General features: G+C 42.8%; 1 protein-coding gene across 1 annotated transcript; it reads left to right on the plus strand.

Annotated features, from left to right (window-relative positions):
* The first annotated feature begins 11 nt into the window (after positions 1–11).
* On the plus strand, positions 12–18,001 carry SUPT7L (SPT7 like, STAGA complex subunit gamma). Its single transcript, XM_041476858.1, has 5 exons — positions 12–138; positions 362–1,023; positions 7,798–8,122; positions 9,583–9,820; positions 12,774–18,001. Exons 2-5 carry the CDS (start codon positions 611–613, stop codon positions 13,034–13,036), a joined length of 1,239 nt encoding a protein of 412 aa, XP_041332792.1. The 5' UTR covers positions 12–138; positions 362–610; the 3' UTR covers positions 13,037–18,001.
* Positions 18,002–19,838: the final 1,837 nt, after the last annotated feature.

The following is a 19,838-nucleotide window of genomic DNA, read 5'->3' on the forward strand; positions in this document are numbered from 1 at the left end:
GTGGCAGCAGCGGCAGCAGCAGCGGCGGGCGCTTTCCTCCTCCGGGCCGGAGGAGCGCGGGTGGCGGGGTAGCCGCTTTCGGTGGCGGACCGGCACGCAGTTCCGGCTGGGCGGCCGGGAGGGGAGCGGAGCGGAGGGGTAGGCGGGGGGCGGACGAGCCGCGGGCCCGGGGTGTGGGACAGCTGCGGGCCCGGGCAGGGAAAGAGGGCGAGTGGCGGGCGAGTCGAGTGCGGCCCCCGGAATTTCTCCACGCCGCGGGTCCCGTTCACCGAGGCCCAGGTGGGCCCACACCAGCCCTTGTTATACACGGAAGCAATTTCCGTCTCACGAATGCGTTTGTTTCTGCCCCTTCTCCCCTCAGGAAAAGCCGCGATGCGAGCTGTAAGCCGCCAGAGTGGCAACCTGATGCCGTCGAGGACACTGCGCTGCTCGGCGGGGCACTGAGCGACAGCCTGCTTGGCAGCCGTAACTTGGGTTGGCTGGAGCGTATTCCCTGCTCCAGTGTCTGTTCCTGCCCAAAGTGCTTTTCCCTGCAACAAGGGTCCTTTGTACCCGCAGTACTTGGTAGCCTTCTTCTGGGTTCTGAGCACGACAGGTGACCTATGCAAAAATGTTACGATACTGGGGCGAGATCCCGGTTTCTTCCAACCAGGCCAACCGCAGCTCCTTTGACCTGCTGCAGCGTGAGTTTCGCACTGTGGAAGTCCAGGATCCTCCACTGCACCAGCCGTCTGCGAACAAACCCCGTCCCACCACCATGCTGGACATCCCCTCCGAGCCCTGCAGCCTCACCATTCACACCATCCAGCTCATCCAGCACAACCGGCGGCTGCGCAGCCTCATCGCCGCGGCTCAGGCTCAAAACCAGCAGCAAGCAGAGGGCATAAAAACCGAGGAGAACGAACCTCTGCCTTCTTGTCCGGCCTCCCCACCTCTCCCTGATGACCTGCTTCCTCTGGATAGCAAAACCCCCAAAATGCCATTTCAGCTGAGGCACAGTGACCCAGAAAGTGATTTCTACAGGTGTGTTAGTATTTCTTTAGGTTAGTTCTTGGCTGAAGGAAAGCTGAGTGTTCTAAAATATATATGTAGTTATGTTGATTCCCTTAGGCTGAAGGGTCAAGGAAGTTCTATGTAAAGTATAAAACCAGCTTTAGAAAGGAAATACTTGGATTTTTCCTGTGTGAATAACATGCACATTGCTTGCTTTTGCTTCCTGTCTGTAAAATGTGTGTGATGCTGATTTCTGTCTTGTTAGTGCCACACTAAGTGCGTGTGCATGCTTTTGTCCGTGGTATTTCAACAGTTTTAGTTACAGCATGTGAAGTCTCTTCTGTTCAGATCACTTACAACTAAAGTTGTGTTACTGTAATTGCAAATCCAGAAAACACATGGCTAGGTTTAGGCTGTTCAGCTGTAGGTTCAGAAAAGATGATTTGATAATGTATTTATAAGGTTTCGGTGGCCGAGGATCTGTGACACGGTGACTATCACATTCCACCCAGTTTGGTGGGCTTCCAGTCAGAGCTGGAAATGAACACAAGTGAAGGGAATTCTTGTCTCTGCTACTGGCTCTACCAGCTGGAGAAAGTGTGAAGAAAATTTGTGCTGCTTCTACCTCTGCTGCCAGCCTTTGATTAAATAGTATTGCCACCACTGCCTGTCAGTCCCTCCGACAGGCACTAATTTCAGAAGGAGGTATTGCGTTTCTTGCAATATCTTACAGTACTTTGTAGGTTATGTGCATTTAAATTAAGGGATTAATCCTTGCTACTATGTCCACTAATGAACACTTTGAGGGAGAGGATAACACATTTTAGTTTTTAAAATTGGTAAATGTGCATCAACAGAATGTAATTTATCAGTTAAATGCCACTGAAATCTTTAATGGCCTGAGGTTACATAAAATGCATTTTATTGAAAGATGTTGCATTTGGTAAGAGAGTCTCTCTGAACAGTAGAGTGATTCTTTAGTGCTGTTTCTGGAGGAACACTGTCATCCTTCTCAGAAGATACAAAGTAATTAGCAGAGAGCAGAGATTGAAGTATGTTTTGTGAGAGTGGTCAGGGCCTGTGACTCCTGCACCGTGACCCTGTAGTTTGTAGAACTGGGAAATGTTCTGTTCCGTCCTCCTCAGTGGCTTCAGCTTGAATTTCAGATTTCTATGGCTCTGGCTATGTTTTGAGGGCTGCTCTGTCCTTTTGTTGTTCCTTCTGAGTTTTTGGGGTCTGGGTAAAGAAATGTTATTTAGTGGTCAGCCACGTGGGGGAGTGTAAGGACTACCTTGTGAAAACTGGAGAGACAGTTTTGAAATGAAATGTTTTGTGGCTGACAGTGGATTTATAATGAGCTGCAGTGTATTCTAGAATTTATTTGTGTGCTTGCTAACCCAAACACATATATGCTTTTCCAGGGGGAAGGCTTTGAGTTGTTGTTGCATGTTTGTTCCTAACTGTTTTGAGACACATGAATTAAGAATAGCAGCTGTTTTATAGATGCTGTTCTAGTAGCAAAAATGAAGTTCAATGATTTGCTGATGCTTCTGAGTGTGTAAAATCAAATTAAAGCAAGAACATTCTTCCCCCTAATAAGACATGGTAGTGCTTAATTCTATGCTGCGTTCTGAAGTGCAGTTGTCAGAATTAGAGTATTTGGATAAATCCATATTTTAATTCCATTTTTTTGGTCAGTAGCCTGGGTCTGAGAAGTGGTGTAGGTACATTTAGATATGACAAGAAGGGAAGGTAAGAGTAGCCAGCCTGAATCAGATCACAGGTTTAGTTAATGTAGGTCTGTCCTCTTCTGTTTCCCTGTTACTTATTTTCATTCTTTGACACACTGTCCCCTTGTCTTTTAATCTGTTATCTCCTGAATTGGTTTTGGTTTTCCTCTGCCCCATATATAACTCCTACCTCCTTGTATGATGAGGAAAAGGCAGAGCTTAGTTTATGGCTATTTTTGAGTTGGTTTGGTCTTATCAATCCCCCAAAGTCTGTACTAACAATGGTTTTATAATTACTACACTGTTCCTTTTCTACAGTTTTCCAGACTGTTTATAAATATGTTAAAAAACCATGATAAAAAAATGTTGTTTGTGGCACAGATCCCCCAGGGAGGACCTGGTCTCCAGAGTGGAGATCTCTGATCTACTCGCTTGTTGATAGATTTGGAGGACTCTGGTAGGTTTGTGAAGCAGGTTTCACAGTTAAAAATAAGCTCTCTGGGTTCTTTCTGAGCATAACATATTTACTTTTGTGTCCTCTAGTTCTTTGAATTTCCCTGATGCACCAAATATATCCATGCTTCCCAGCCTGCAGTTTTCCACATCTCTTCTGAAAGTATTAAAGGAAAATGTTTTCACAGTTTCTGTCTTCTGGTCCTCATGGGCCAAGGCAGTTTAAGCAAGAGGAGACTCACCACAGCTATTCAGCTATTTCATCCTTGCATTCCTTTAATATTCTTGGATGAATGGTGATGTTACAGTTCTTGGAATGCACAGTAAGGATTAACATTTGGTTTTGCTTGGTGTAGAAATAGAAAAGAAGCTTGAAGTGTAATTGATGAAGAATGAATAAGGAACTGTAGACTAGAAACTACCATTTTGACAGGAGACTCTTACCATATAACAGCTGCTAGCTTTTTTCCATCTTCTCTGCTCAGTTTTCTCTGGTTAGCATGCATCCATCTTCAAAAGAAGCCTGACCTACTCATGTGCCTCTTCTTGTATGTGCATGGTTGGGCTCTTAAGAGATTTCTCAGTCATTTGGTCATTTGCATTCCTGGCCACGTTGGATTGCCTTGAAAGGTAATCTGTAAACAAAATTGGGAGCTTGCAATGGGAAGACAGCTCTTGGCAGAAGGACTTGTGAAGAAATGTCTTTACAGAAGTAGAGGAGTACATGTCAGTGGCATAGCAGTTTTAATGTAGGGAAGGATTTGGAGCAGTGGTAATTAAAGTGGGCAGGAGACACTTCCCCTGATGATCTAAGTGCTTTGGCATAGGCCATTTCTAAGCTGACTGGTCTGGGTTATGCCACTGAGACCCAATTTATTTTTGCCATTATCTATTGAGCATTTTTTTTTTCATACCTGTGCAGCCTTCTGTAGACATAGCAGAGGTATTTAAAAAGAGACTTACCTAGGATGAGGTGTAAAAAAGGCTCTTTCCTGAAAGAAAACAACTTTCTGGTTTGAGTTAGTGTGCTGTGTTCTTTGACTAGTGTATCTCTCTGTGTGTGCTCCCTCTGACTAGTTTATCTTGTTTCTACAATGTTCTTTATTTTACTGCTTTGGGAAAATGGCTCTGAAGCAGCCTTGGTGCAGCTCATTTGGTAGAAATTCAACTTCACAGCGTAATGTTACATCAAATTGTCCTGTTCATAGGAAAAGCAGTCCCTCCTTCCATCTGCTGCTGGCTTATGCTCACCTAGGAGGGAGCAGGGCACTTCAATCCATTCCTGCAGTTGATTGAACCTCAGCTGCTGATCCTTGTGCTGACTTAGCCTGTTCCCTGAAGACATGAGAAAGGATCGATAAGCTCCCTTTCCCTCTGAGAAAACTGTCCTGCAGGAGAGGAGCTTGGAGTAACAGATGGTGCTGCCTTTGTGGAGTGGCTTGTTGTCATTTTGTTGACTGACACAGAAAGTGGGCCTTTCGTGAGTTCTGAAAACTGACTAAATCAGAAAATAAGTCTGGTTGGTATAAATGGACATTATTTTCCTGTCTTCTGTTGGAAAGTTCTGTATGTTTTTGATAGGGGTGGGAGAAGGCTGGCCTTTGGGTCTAATGAATTTGTAGCTTGACAAGTAGATTTCTGTCTGGAACACAATCTAGTGTTGGTGACCCATGTATAAAATATATAGCACTGTTAGAAATACAAAATTGAAGAGTGGCAAGTTGGCCAGTATTTGTGATAAATTTCAGACTATATATTCTGTAGAGGAGATTGCCTCCATGTCACAGGCCTAATTCCCTGTCCTGCTAATCTCTGGTGACAAAACTTCAGGGATTAAAGCACTCGTGTTTACTTGTAGATATATGACTGAGCCTTTCAGGAAAAGAACTAAGTACTGCACAGGTGGCATTCTGCATAATGATAATGTCTGGGTGGGTGCTTTTTTGGTGCTGAGTATCTGGATGAAATCTAAGACAAAGGCTCTTTAGCTATGATCATCAGGCAGAAGAAGAAGTTTGCTTGTCCTTTTTGGGAAGGCTTGACATTAGATGACTGCTTTCAACATAAATGTCTATATGACTTTTTGTTCATCTGCATTATTACAAGAGGGTACCTCGAAGTTGAAGGAGATGAAGAAAAATATTTTCATTGTTGGTTTCTATTAACATCTACAACAACATTTCAATTTTTGCTCTCTGTTGTGGTTTTTAATCATATTTCTCAGTTGTTTATTATGAGAAACAGGAAGACAAGAGAAGAAAACATAAGAAAAACAAAACTAAATTGATTGGCCTTACCAAGAGCAAGAGATGGACATTTGGATTTGAGTACAGTACCTGAAATGTCTTTCCTCTCTGTCTTTAATTGATTAGATTTCAAGTTGATTATATGCCTTCCAGCATAGTGACCTAGCTGTATTTTAATGCTCACAATTAGTTTCTTTTCCTCTAGGAGATTAAAAGAGACACAGTATTCTCTGCTACTTCTGAGCAGTAATATGCATTACTGAATGGTTCTTTTACTCTATTTTGCAAGTGGCTAAGTATCCTGCTTGGGATTGCCAAAATCTGTGTAATTTAAGTTTATCTACAGTGTTTTTAGTGAATGTCTCTTTATTAATAGTAGGCTGGCATTCAGTTTTGGTAGCATAAGATGGTCTCCACTGCTGGCTGCTAGACAACTAGGTATGTCCTTTATATATAAAAAAGAGATTCTTTTTTATAGACATCAATTTTAATATTGTTTTCTGGTTGATTTTCTTTGATGGTTATTTATTTCTGTTGTAAACTCTTGGTCCTGGTGTTGTGTGAGACATATGGCTGTTTGTGAACTTCAGAATTCTGCTGCTGAGGTGGAGGGGGCAGTGAGGGAGATGCAAAAATAGTATGGGTGACGCTTTTTTTAATAAAGAAACTGATGATCTTTTAATTAATCTTGTCAGGGTGCCTGCTGTCTTCTTTGCAAAGTAGTTACATAATTGAGTAGAAATTGGGATGCTAATCATTTTCCATCAGTTAATAGCTGGGATGAATCCATGACCTGAGATTCACATACTGTTTTTAATAACTACTTAGAAATGTGATCATATGCCACTCTTAATATAGTGTGATTCCCTATTTATTTGAGTAATCAGAAAGTGTTGTGCTGGCATTTGTAAAAATGAATAATCTTCATCCTGATAGTTCCAAGTTTCACCTTTTCACTCCTCTTCACTTTTTTACTGCTGTGTTTCAGTGGTTTTACTGCTGTGTTTTCTATGTGTCAGCTCTGAGGATCAGGGGAAGCTGAGACTGTGGCCCAGCTTCTCAGTGAGACTGAAGGGCACCTCATGAATTGTTGGAGAGACAAGAGTAGTGAGAACTTTAACAAGCCATCAATACTGTCTGTGAGCTGTTAAATCAGGTCCTTCTACTGGAAAGAGTTTGTGGTGACGCAGGTGAGCGAGGAGAATCTCCAGTGCAATGTGGAAGATGTTGGGAGAAATTGATCAGAAACAAATGAAGAGTGAAATTGTTACCTCAGTTCTGCCCCTGGTGCTGAATGGAGTGTAAAAAAATGTATGAGTATCGTACTTAGCAGTAATGGAATTTGATTTTTTGACATCAGCATTTGAAGTCCATGTTACTGATATGGGCAAATAGATGACATGCACTTAATTGTAAGTTGAGAAATCTGGTAGATATATGTTTCTCTATCAGAGGCCTTGCCTTAACTCCTCTGGGAGTTAATGAATAGTTAATGAAATATGATTAATAGTGAATGTCTATTTGTTAATTCATGTTGATGAAAAATTTGGTTGGGTGACTATAAGCAAATGATGTTTGAAGTGCTCATGACTGTTGTTCTCCATCTCCTCCATCCTGTTTAGCTACTCCTTCCTGCTTAGCAACAGAGGAGGGAAGTCTTAAACCCAAGACCAGGGAATGGTACTTTATGGCCAAACTTCTCCAGGCCTCCTCCCAGGGCCTGGTGTTCACATCTTGTTCACATCTTAGGTTGCATATGGGGATACTTCTTTCAGTGTCATGCTTAGTGACTACTGGAAATGAGAGCAGAGAAAGTCTTTTTGGCTACAGTGTATCTCTGTGAAATGTATGTATGTCACATTTCTTGCTTTTTTATGTGTGTCTTTTACTATAGGAATTCCAATCTTGTCTACCCCAGAAGTCTTTGTATCTGACTATTAGGCCTGTGACATCAGAGATAATAAGGAAGAGCAATGTAATTAGCTGAGAGGGGAAATTATTTGCATTCATGTTATTTAAAATGCCTTTTTTTTGTTTGTGTCAAGGACCCATTTAATTCACATCTCCAGGAGAAAAGCTCTTGGGTGGGAAGGGAGATGCTTAAGGGTTCAGCATCACATTCATGTATCACCCAAAGAATATGGTGGAATTAGAAGGGAAAATGAAACTTGAAAGTGCTGATTTGGAGGGAGGGGAAGAAGGAAAAGCAGATAAACGCTTTCATATGGTGTGTTCATATGTAACAGAAGCTGTGGAGAACCCCAAACCCCCTGCTTTCCCTTTGTACATCACCTTATTATTGACAGTGTCTCTTCAACTGACACAGTCCTTCAGATTTTTGAAGGTGTGCTATTTTTGTCTTTTCTGTATTTCAGAGGAAAAGGGGAGCCAGTGACAGAGCTGAGCTGGTCCTCCTGCCGGCAGCTTCTGTACCAGTCGATGGCCACCATCCTGGCACACACAGGCTTTGAGTGCGCCAACGAGAGCGTCCTGGAGACCCTGACAGACATCGCACATGAGTACTGCCTCAAGTTCACCAAGCTGCTGCGCTTTGCGGTGGATCGGGAGGCTCGGCTCGGGCACACCCCTTTCCCTGACGTCATGGAGCAGGTCTTCCATGAAGTGGGCATTGGCAGTGTGCTCTCACTGCAGAAGTTCTGGCAGCACCGCATCAAGGATTATCACAGCTACATGCTCCAGGTGAGAACAGCATTAGGGACCTGGTGGCACAAGAAATGTACCCCTAGTACAGTTGCTTATTCCTGAGTCTTACTGAGGGAAATCTGACTGGAAAACCTGCTGGGTGTGGAGAGAAGTCATCATGGAAAAGAGAACAGGAACTTTTTGACTGGAAGACAGAGCCCCTTATTTGTCTTCCTAGTGAGATTACTAAGCATGCCCTACTGATGGCTTGCCTGAATTTAAGAAGAGTCTTCCAGCTCTTGAATTACCCAGTCAAAATTATCAAGTAGAGTTAAAATCAGAACTGATTGAGGAACTGAATTTTATCCTTTAGTAAGATATTTGTCTGGTTAACATTTTGGAAAACATGTAAGCTGACATAAATTTCTAGGCTGTAGAGTGGTTTGTGTTCACTTAAGCAAGGAGTGACTTCCTTGAGCTTTAGGAGTGTAGTATTGTAGTAGGGGTAGTATTTTGCTGATCTGAGTTGTCACACAGGTGCTACCTTCTTATATAAAAATAACATCCCTAAAGAGTTGTCTTTGTTAGAAACGTTCCTGCTCAAAATACCAGTTCTGTTCATTTTTGTTCAAATGTTTTTGTTCAAATGTTGTGTCATTTTGGAATCTGGATTTTCTGCATCATTCTGCTGCTGCAGTTTACTCTCACCCTGCAGCTGACCATTGTCTTAATGATCATTGTTCTTTATGCAGGACTAAGGTCCACAGTAGCCCCTTTATTTGGAAGTATATCTAGAAGGGGGAAATAGGCTTTGCTATTAATTTTCCTCCTTGCTTCTGCTGTTAGAAAGTCTTGCAGTTTTCCTGAGCACAGGTCGCTGACTGTTGGGTTTTAGTTGTATAAACAAGTATTTGTTAGAAGCAGATGAAACCTAAAATGTTTAAATTTAAATGTTTACTGTTGTTAAGTTTCTGGAAGTGCAGGGTAGTTCTAAATCTCATTCCTGTATTTGTTTCACTTCTCTAACTGGAGAAAACTTCTGTGTTTTTTGCTGTGAATATGGCAGAATATACTCAGGCTTTGCCCATTGGGGACTGCAGGGTTACTGAAGATCTGAAGCACTTGGTTTTTCATGCTGGGGTGAATTTGTTACTGGGGGATGCGGACAGTCTTATAGGTAAAACCAAAGAGTAAGACTGAGACATTTTGCTTTTGTTTCATGCTCTGTTTAAATTTCTGAGCCTCATAATCTCTGTTTATAAAACAACGGTGCTCATAATTATCAGTCAGATGTTAGTGGATTAAACCTCTTATTAAAGTCCCTTGTTACAGCACAGAAGGTGCACTTAAAGGGGAAAAAAAAGCTCTTGTGTAGCTGGTAAGTTGTTTACTTGTTCATTCAGGTCAGATGTTAATAATGTTCAGGGAACAGAGTGCGCTGTGATGTAATTGCCATCAGAGCCTCTGAAGTCACTCTCACCTTTCTGTCTTCTTTTTCACCTGCTGATGTGTGACAGGTTAGCAAGCAGCTCTCTGAAGAGTATGAGAAGATTGTCAACCCTGAAAAGGCAACAGAAGACACAAAACCTGTGAAGATTAAGGAGGAACCTGTTAGTGATATTACTTTCCCAATAAGCGAAGAGCTGGAAGGGGATCTAGCTTCTGGTGACCAGTCATTGCCTGTGGGAGTTCTTGGAGTTCAAAGTGAGCGCTTCTCTGCCAACTTGGAAGTAGAAGCTTCCCCACAGACTTCAGGTAGGGGTTTCTTGCTTCTCCCAGAAACAGTCTTTCAGCAGTTCCACGTGATCTTGTTTCCCCGGTTTAGGTTTGGATTTGTGTCCAGAGATTCATATTCCTGCAAGCTTGAAAGCCGTGTCCCTTACATAGTTTAAGCACTGAATGAATTCTGGAAATATGAATGGTACTTGGTGCTGTCCTCCATATTCAGGAGTCCTCCATATTCCCTGGTAATGACAGTCACTGTTTTATGAAAGCCTGTCGGTGACTTATGTGAAATGGGCTCCTGGGAATCCCTCCTAGTGTCTATACCCAAAGCCTGCTGTACTTGGCTGAGGCCATGGAAAGTGAAATGGTGAGTAAATTAGTGGGGTTGTGGAGACCACTCTTTTCCTCAAAGTGCCATCCCTTGGTGACATTGAAGCACACTGGTGGCAAGCATGGCAGAAGCTGCTATGGCCATGCCTGCTCTATATCTACATAGAAGTTTCATTCTCTTCACTGTTCAATGAAGCTGAATGTCCTGGAATGAAAAAGAGGCAGTTTTGATTTTGCATAGAATCATCTGAACTCTGCAATAATAACTATTTCACTTAAAAATCTGGTTAGAAAACAATGAAGCTTGTCCTCCTATTAACCCTAAGCTAAGTAGCATATATAGTGAGGTTAGAGCATACCTCTAAGTCCACTAGTGTTTTTTGCATTTTTATGAGTTTTAAAAAACATAAATCCATCTAATGTTTTTCTGAAAGCTCATACTGTTTTCCATGTCACCTCTGAAATGTAAACTGTTTGTAATATTGTGGGAGAAGGAGCAGCAGATTCCTCTGGCCCATCCAGGATTGCAAGTGATGCATCTGGAAGGCTTTGTATTAGTATCTACCACTTGAGACCAAGAGGTTAGCACGCTAGCTGTGTATTAAATGCCTCTTGCTTCTCTGATACAGAATTGATGTTTTCTAATTAAGAATACAAGTGCTCTGTTCCTTCCTCAAAATCCCTCTTCACTTCACAAGAGCCTTTGGAGATCTCATCTGTGAGAAGTTCCAGTCTAGACCTGGGCAGGCTGGAGAGTTGTAATATCCTAAGGAGCAAGAAAATCTGCTGCAATTAGACCACTGCCATCTCGAAATGCAGGTGTGAAGCCTGCAGGGAGGGCAGCGAGGCTTCAGTGTCTGAGGGCAAAACTCTCATTACAGCTTTCCATGTTCTTCCTGTGTTTTTGTGGATGTCTGACACTGCAGTTGTGAGCTGGTTGCTTATATTCATTGCAGTTGGAAAAATGGAGGCAAAATTGTTCCTTGTTCCTCTGCCTCTCAGGATAACGTGAAGATTAGCTTATTTCTGAAGTACTTTGAAGTTAAAGTGCTTTGAAGATGAAACATCCTTTGTTGATGCTTAAGTACTTTTAGTTATTAGTGACACTCTTAGTGACAGGTGACAGAGCTGAAAGGAATAAGGCTGAGCGATGAAGAGCAGCTGATGAAGGAAAGACACAGTTTAGTTTAGTGAGCACCTTTGATTATTATGTAGACTGGAGCTGTAACTCTGGAACAGCATTTTAATGATGTGTCCATTGTTGTTGAGAGAGATGCATTTACTTATGATTGACATAGGAAGGCCTTCCATTAAGGCAACTGAGCTAATGTAGGCTGTGTTGCCAAAAAGGTCTCATGAACCTTGGTTTTGGCTAAGCTGGTCTGGGAAAGATTCCTGACTTCTTCATAAAGGAGAATTCTTGGCACAGACGCATGTTGGAGCATTTGTTCTCTTTGTAATTTCTACTAATAATAGCCTGTTGTTACTAGTATACTGATAATAGGGAATAGGTTATAGGTTTGGCTCAGTGCAAGAGCTTTGGTTGTGCTTTCAAACTGTAGCCATGCTCTTTGAGACATGAAGTTAGGAAAGCTTCCTAAAAACAGTTTCCTATTTTGTTTGTTGTTTTTTTAGCGGTTTTTTTTTGGTTGGAGGTTTTTTGTTTTTTGGTGGTTTTTTTTGTTTTTTTTTTGGGTGGGTTTTTTATTTTGGTGTTTTTTTAATTTTCCACGTGAGCTTAACCTCACACAAGAGAGAGAAGATTTCACAGTTTATTCAGTTCTGGTCTGTTTATGCCCATCTCAGCAAGGAGACCAATTAGTGTGTTTTTAATAGGATTTTTGTCTCACTTTAAACTTAAACAGATATAATGCAATCTGTAATTACTTCTCTTGGGGAGAAAACATTTGCTGTTATCAAGGAATATGGTTTGGTAATCTTGCACAGAAAATCCTCAATCAGTGCTCAGATTGCACACTAGTCCAGAAACGTTTTATAAAAAAGTGAGGCCGGGGGGAGCTATTTCCCAGCAGGGCATCTATCTGTGAGGTTGAGCCAAACGGATTTCTTTCTGTTCTGGTGAAGGATGGGATGAGACCTGTGGGTGCTGAGTAGAAGGAGGCAGGCAGGCAGACAGCTGACTGCAGCTTTGATACCTGCATTTCAGTGCTGAAAGTGGTATTTGGGACTGTTCATCTACCTAGTCCTCTTGCCCATTCACTTCACCTCCCCTGCAGAAGCCCAGGGTGTCTGACAGTTGCAAGGACCTCGTGATGACTTCTGGACTGCCTCAAAGTCCTGCTTATGCAGGGTCTAGTCCATGTGCTGTTGGTGTACTCATTGCTGCTGGGACATTCCTTCTGGAGAGTGGTGTGGAGTTGTTTCTCATGGAAAAAAATCACATGGAGGCTAACAGTGAAAGGATACCATCATATTTTTGCAGTGGTAATTGCTGGACTATTAAATAAGTTAGCAGATATTTTTTTATTGATCACAGTGCTTGGGTGTGTTTTGTTTGTTTTCCCCCAGACATAGTTAACCTGTGGCTTTGCTTCTGTTCCATCTTTACCTTTGCTGCTGTCCCTTGTATCTGCGTGCTGTTTGTGATTTATCTTTTTACTCAGTTACTACTGTTTGCTTTTTCCTTCTCTAGGGGCTGAAGTGAATGCTTCCCCACTGTGGAACCTGGCACAGGTGAAAATGGAGCCACAGGAAAATGAGGAGGCTAATGTACATGGCCACGGGGTTCTAGGCAGTGATGTCTTTGAGGAACCAATGTCAGGTATGAGTGAAGCTGGGATGCCACAAAGCCCCAATGGCTCTGAGAGCAGCTATGGTTCTCATTCTGCTGACAGCCTGATGGGATCCTCACCTGTCTTCAACCAGCGCTGCAAGAAAAAGATGAAGAAGATGTGAAAACGAACACTCTTTTTATTTAGTCCTGATGGTGTGCAACAGACACTTGAAAGGAACTAGTAGAGTACTGTGATGATTCCAACACAGGGCTGGCCCTGGTGTGTGAGGGACCTGCATAAAATGACTATGAGAAGTTTGATGTGTAGCTCCCCTCTTTGCTGGCTTCTGTACTCCAACCTGATTCATGAGACTGAAGATCACCCTTTACATTTGATGGTGGCATGGCTTGCTTTGGCAGATTAATGAGGAATGTGCCTGTGAAAAGTAGTTGTGAGGAGATTTTCTAAGTTACAGAACCATTGAATACTTTGGTTTAAAGGGACCTTGTGGCATTTCTATTCCAGCCTCCTGTTCAGATCTCAGCCAGTTAGAGCAGGTTGCTAACGACTTTGTCCATTTGAGTTTTGAGTAGCTACGAGGATGGTGATGCCAAATCTCTCTGGGCAACATTTTCCCATATTTGGCAACTATCACAGTAAGAAAAACAATATATTTGCATCTAGTTGGAATTTCCCATGTTCCAGCTTGTGTTCACTGCCTCTTGTTCTGTTATTGTTCATCTTTGAGAGTCTGACTGCCTTCTCTAACCCAGTTATTAAGGGATTATATACAATGAGATCTCTTTTTAGCCTTTTCTCTTAAATGTGGAGAAACCATGTTGCCTGAGCTCTCCTTACTTGTCCTGTGCTCCAGCCCCCAAACCAGCTCTGTGACCTTCCACTGAAATGGCTGCAGTGCCATTTGTAAGGGGGAGCACAAAAATGAATGACATCTTCCAAATACTATCTTGCAATTGCTAAGAGGAACAGTGATTTCCTTCGGTGTGCTGGCTACCTGCTTGCTGACTGTGGTGGGCAGCAAGAGAGTCCTAAGTCAGGGTATTTTAGTTGGAGAGCCATCACTGATGATGATGATGACGTAGCAAAGATGCTGTAGCGTGGTCTCACAGTGCCATTAGCTAGCTCCCTCAGTGCCTTCACGTTCAGCCTGTTGGTTTCAATGGGCTTAAGTTCTCACTAACTCAGTCTTCCTCTGCTGTAGGCAATGCTTTATTCCTGCATGCTGCTAGAAGGCTCGAGGACCTGGCAGGCCTTAAAATAGAACTTACAGTGAAAACAGGTGAAAAAGATGTTGTGTACTGAGCATGAAAGTACAAAAAGCATCCTTTGTTACCATATTCTTTGCACTGTTGAACAGTAAACTATATTTTATTTAACGTTCCTTTTGCTTCCAGTGTACTTAAAGAAGCCCTTCTTACTTCTTACCAGTTTGAACTCCGGCTGAGCTTTGGCTTTCCTAATTGTCTCTGTGTACTTGGGCTGTGTTTCTATATCTCTGCTGGCCAGCCCATCATCACTTTCACTTCTGTGTACCTTTCTGTTTGTGTTTGAGGTCGGTCAGGAGTTCCTCAGTCATCTGTGCTGGCCTTCTGTCATGCCTGGTGTAATTTCTGTTTGTCAAGAAACAATCAGAAAGGACTCATTTTTTACTTTGATAAGGCTGTCTTTGAAGATAAAGGACCTCACTTGGGTTCCTTTGAGTAGCCAGGACAGACTTTCCCTTGTGAAGTTCTGGTGAGACATTCCTTGAATAAAACAAAATATGTTGATCTAAAGGTACAGGACTCTGTCTTGTACACGTTTCTCAGGATTTTAAATGCCACAGTTCTATGTCTTCTGCAGCCAATACATTCACATTCTCCACCAATTCTTCCTTGTTGGAATCCAGACCAGTAGAGCTTACTCCCTACTTGATTACTTGATCATCTATTCAGGGAAGTTGATGTAGTTTTCTGAGAGAATGAAACAGCTTTTACTAGTTGTGTGAGCCTGTACTGGCAATGCAAACTTTTTCTTTGCTGTCATTGGATTAAGTGCAGCAACTTCAGGTTGGCTGAGCTTTCATATTCAAGGTTGTTATCTTGACAGCTTAGTCTGAAACAGAGTCTATTTTGCTGCTTGCTTTTATGGCTCAGCTGACTGATGGAATTTTTTTTGTTCTTCACAATCCTCAGTTGATCAGCTCGGTCTTTAACTTGATTCAGTGTGTCTCTCTCTCAAAAGAGCTAGAATGAACATGAATCAAGAATGAACAGCCACTTAAACCATCTTTATACCTGTAACCCCTTGGGATGGTTGAGGGAAATTTACCAAACCTACCATTTATCATTACAATTGCAGGTTTATCTTTTGAAAGAATGAGCTTCAGGCATAGTATTTTTGTTTCTGTATAACGTGCCTGGCCTTAATTCTTTTTTTCTAACTGTATTTCTCTTCCACTTTATCAAAGTGGAATCCAAACAGGAAATTTCTCAATGTCAAATAAGAATGCATGACCATAGGCTTTTATGGACAATGGAGTTAAAATTGTCCATCAGCGTTTTAAAGGTCTCTCCTGGGGGGGGGTAAATTCTCACTATTTTAAGCCTAGTCAGTAGTAGAAGAGCATACCAGGAAATCTTTATTTTGATTCCCCCTGAGTCACCATTAGCCAAGCTGCAATGTCCCTTTTTTCTCAGCTGTAAAAAAGAATAGTAATATTTGCCTTTTAGAAGTGTGTTTGAGATTTAGTTACTCTGCAAGAAAAAGGTGCAGTAATCATTCAGAGAGTTTTGTGAGAGCTGCAAGCTTTTATTCCACTTCAGTTGGCCTGTTGCTGGCTGACAATACTTAGATGGTCACTGAACTGTCCTATATGACACAGATTTTAAGCAAAACTGCTGATCACAGAGACTGACACAACTCTGCTGTTCAACTGTCCAGGTATAAGGAAGGCATTTGGGGTGGTACCTTCTCACTCAGCTTTATATATCTGCATCTGACCTTGTTCCTTTGGACCACACTTGCAGATGAATAGAAATAATCATTCTTAGGTCACAGTCCTTTTGGCCTTGAGGTAGAAGTATAAAGCAGTTTGAATGAATGGCTTTTTTAGAAAGGTCTATTTTTACTTTGTGTGCCCATGAAGTGAGTTCAACTTGACTACCTCAGCTGAAGACATCCACACTGTCAGTGTATGAGTTAAGTGATGTGACTTAAGCCTTTCCTGGATGGGAATCAGAGACTTCCTCCTGCTGGGCCTGTGCTTTTTCTTTTCTGCACATTTACTAGAGCTTGCAGTTCAAATGGTAGTACAGGGCTAAGAGCAGGCTGCCCATCTCAGCTAAACCAGCAGATCCAGCATTCCCCACAACACCTAGAATGTGCCAGGATGGGGCCTTGAGGCTCAGCCTGATTTGCCCCTTGTGTCTTTGACACTGTGTGAGAACACCTGTCATTGGGCCTTTCTCTGTAGGTGCTTTGCAAACTGGTTGTTGTAGTAGTGTTCTTGCAGCCAGGGTACTTATGCAAAGTCCATTGCACTGTTTTCAGGAGCCAAATGGCAGAGTGACTGCTGCCAGCATCGCTTGCTCATTTGCAGGATTTCAAGTGGGCTAAAAATGAAAATCTAGTGTTCTCTAGGGCTTTGGTTAAACCTCATAAGTGTTAATCTTAAGTGCTTTCTCTGTATTGTTCCTGTGCAGATGTTCTGTCTTGTTTTTTTTGTGATTTTTTTTTTTTTTATTTCACATTCCTTTTCCACATACACCCATTTCACCCTGTAACATGCACTCTACAACAAGGCAAGCCTGAGTGCTTCAAGTGTATCTAAATACAGTGTATACTCACTGTCTTTTGAATCAGCTGTGTTGTTGCAGTGTAAGGGAGAAGTGCTATTGATTCTCTTTGGGATACATGTTTATGGAGAGGTGAGAAACCCATCAGCATCACTTATACACTTAAAAATGAAGGCAGAGTAATAGCTGTACGTCCTGTTCCCCCATTGTGCTAAGGGTTGCAGCTGACTTTTGTGTACTTGATGTTTCCCTTTATGCATGTGGAAGCTTTACCTTCTGGGTGAGCCCTTCGCCTCTGAACATTTATGGTTCTTATATTTACAGTGGTGTTCATCATGCATGAAATAGTGAAATTTAAAAACTAGCTCACAAAGTCAGACACAGACTGTGTACTCTTTTGATGACTCAAATAAGATTTTGCTAGGTGTTAATGCAGCCTTGGGCAACTAGTGAGATGTGTTCATTGACCATGTTATCCTCAAATTTCAAACCACAGTGAGATTATGCAGTAGGTTGGAATGAAGCTCTGCTCTCGCAGTTGCTGTTTCTTGCTGATGGCTGGTGAAGCACTCTGCTGACCCACCTGCTTCAACAGTCTGCAGTTTTTACAGTTCTTTCATCTTTCTCCTTTCTCTTTCCAAAAGTGGGTGGGTGAAAAATAGGAATATTGAGTATTGACCGTATCCATATCCAGTAGCATTGATGTCTTACAGTGATTTATTTTGCCATGATTGAAATTGGTAGGAACTTTGATATCAATTTGGAGAGCAGGATCTGTAAATTACTTGGCTTTTGAAGTGTTTTGCATAGGAATCATACAGGATTGTAGTTGAGAGAGTGCTGTGTATCATATTCCTTTTCCCCTCTAGCAATACCTTTTTATTCCTTTTGAAGAGTTTTGCCTAGTATCCAGTAAAGTTTGCTGTATAAATGGCAGTGTAACAACTTATGTGTACAGCTGTATGTCAGACTACACTACCTAGTGATTTAATTCCAAGGCCATCCATGATAATTGGAATATGCATAATACTGTGCAGAAAAAGAGATGTTTCCTGCATAGAAATGTACAATTTAAAAAGAAAACAGGAAAACAAGATTAGGTAGGGTAGGTGAGGCCAATCTGATTATGTGCTCAGTTCTGAGACTAATGCACATGTTATGTGTGAAGGATGTTTTACTTAAAAGTTTTTGTACATGCATGTGAAAAAAATATGTAACTTTGCTTTGTGTTTATATGGAACAAAATTACTTGGAAATATTTCAGGGTTGGGTTTTTTTTCCCTTACTCTCCTGGAGAGAGTTGCTTTGTAATTTCTAAGAAAAGAAATAAAACTATTCAGAAATAAAAATTCCAAAGGTGTTGTGTGTGTTTTTTGGTTTGTTTTAGAGAATGATGCTGTGAACACAAAAGCCAGTCTTGGGGTTCTGTTTACCCGTATGTGGGATCTGGAGGAGACATTTTGCAGGCCTGAATAAGGTACTGGGATGATATATCACAGCCAGGAAGACAAGAAATGTTATTCAAGGATGTGGCCAGGGAAAATGGAAGTCTTATTTTGCACAGGTGCCAGTGCTAGTGAGCCCCTGAAGTGATATTAGAACCACAGTGCTACTATTGGTATTCATCCAGCATAAGCAAGTGCTGTTTCTGGGGTAACTACTTATATATACTTCTACTACTTACATTAACAGACTACCTAGGAGCCCTGCTTCAAGCCGTGTGCTTTGCTCTTTTATGTGCTGGTCTGCTTATTTTACATTCTTTTTTTTTTTTTTTTCTTTGTTTCCTTTTTTTTTTTCTTTTTTTTTTTTTTTTTTTTTTTTTTTTTTTTTTTTTTTTTTTTAACTGGTGAACTGCTTTAGACTGCAGTGAACGAAGCACAGTGTGCTTTCCCCTCTGCTCTGTCATGGCAGGGCTGAGGAAGGAGGTTTGAAGTAGTCCTGCAAAGCAATTGCAAATAGCACACCCTGAATTAGGATATTGGCCGGTGCCGCTTGCCAAGGGAGGAAATAGTGCTTGCTTCCCATCAGGCTTGTACTTCAGCACAGCTGGTTCTTCCAAGCCTGCCCAGCTGAACTGATTTCCCGGTCCCAGTCCGGGGCTGTTCTTGCCCCCTTCCCTGCCAGGACTTGGAGGCAGAGGACAGCAATCCCCCCTTGCCATTGCCCCCACCAGGTAAAAGCCTGAGCCCTCGGATCGCTCGGCTCCAGCAGCATGGGGTGTGTGTGCGGCAGTCTCGGGAGCAGCCGGGAGCCCGGATGGCAGCGGGCCTGGGCTGGCTGCTTCCCGAGGGTCGCCCGAGGGCGCTGCGGGCGCGGCGGTGGCCGCGGGGTGGTGCTGGCCGCTCGCCCTGCGGGGGCTGCCGGCCGGGGGGCTGCAGCCGCAGCCTCTGCGCTCCCCTAAAAACCCCAAACCGTGTCGTGTTCGCCGCGTCTTTTATATTGGAGATTAGAATTTCCTCTTTGTTGCTATGGAAACGCTGCGTGAGAGAAGTCGACCTCATTATGAGTTGGGATGAAAAGTCCTTAGGGGTGGGCTCGGCACCCAGCGCCCTTGCAGTGGGGAGAATGGGGCTGCGGGATCTGTGGCAGGGGCGTCGCTGCTTTTGCGGGGATCCTTAGTGGTTTGCAGAGCTTGTCAGTCTTTCCCTTCAGACTCATCAGGCCAGAAACAGCCCCTGCTCCTGGACCATTTCCCTTGGGAATCGGGAAGAGTCGTGGCAGCATCACTTGTGCACCTGGACTGCAGGTGCCCTTGCTTCAGCTTGTGTGGAGGCTGTCACTGCAACAGGCAGCGGGGCCGCAGCAGTGAGCTGGATGAAAGGCTTGAGTGTTGTGAGGGGTCTTTGCTTCTGGTGCCTGTGAGGGCCCTGGCATACACTCTGTGTGCCTTTCCCTCAAGTCTGGGCTGCCACCTCTGAGCCCAAACTGTCCCTGGAGGTGTGCCTCATTGTCAGCATTGTTTGTACCCATCCAAACATCCTGCTGCCTCTGCTCATCCTTGCCACTCAGGTTTGTCTTGTCCCTTCCCTGACCTTCACTGCTCATTCTCCTCTTGAACTCCTGACAGCATTTCTGAGCCCTTGCTGCACAGCTTCTTGTGGCAATTATTGCTGCCCATCTTGAGTTGCAAACACACTTAGGAAGCAACTTTTTTCCCCGAGTGAAAAAAAAAAAACAAACCCC

This window comes from Pyrgilauda ruficollis, unplaced genomic scaffold, assembly GCF_017590135.1.
Source record: "Pyrgilauda ruficollis isolate IOZ18807 unplaced genomic scaffold, ASM1759013v1 scaffold4, whole genome shotgun sequence".
NCBI lineage: Eukaryota > Metazoa > Chordata > Aves > Passeriformes > Passeridae > Pyrgilauda > Pyrgilauda ruficollis.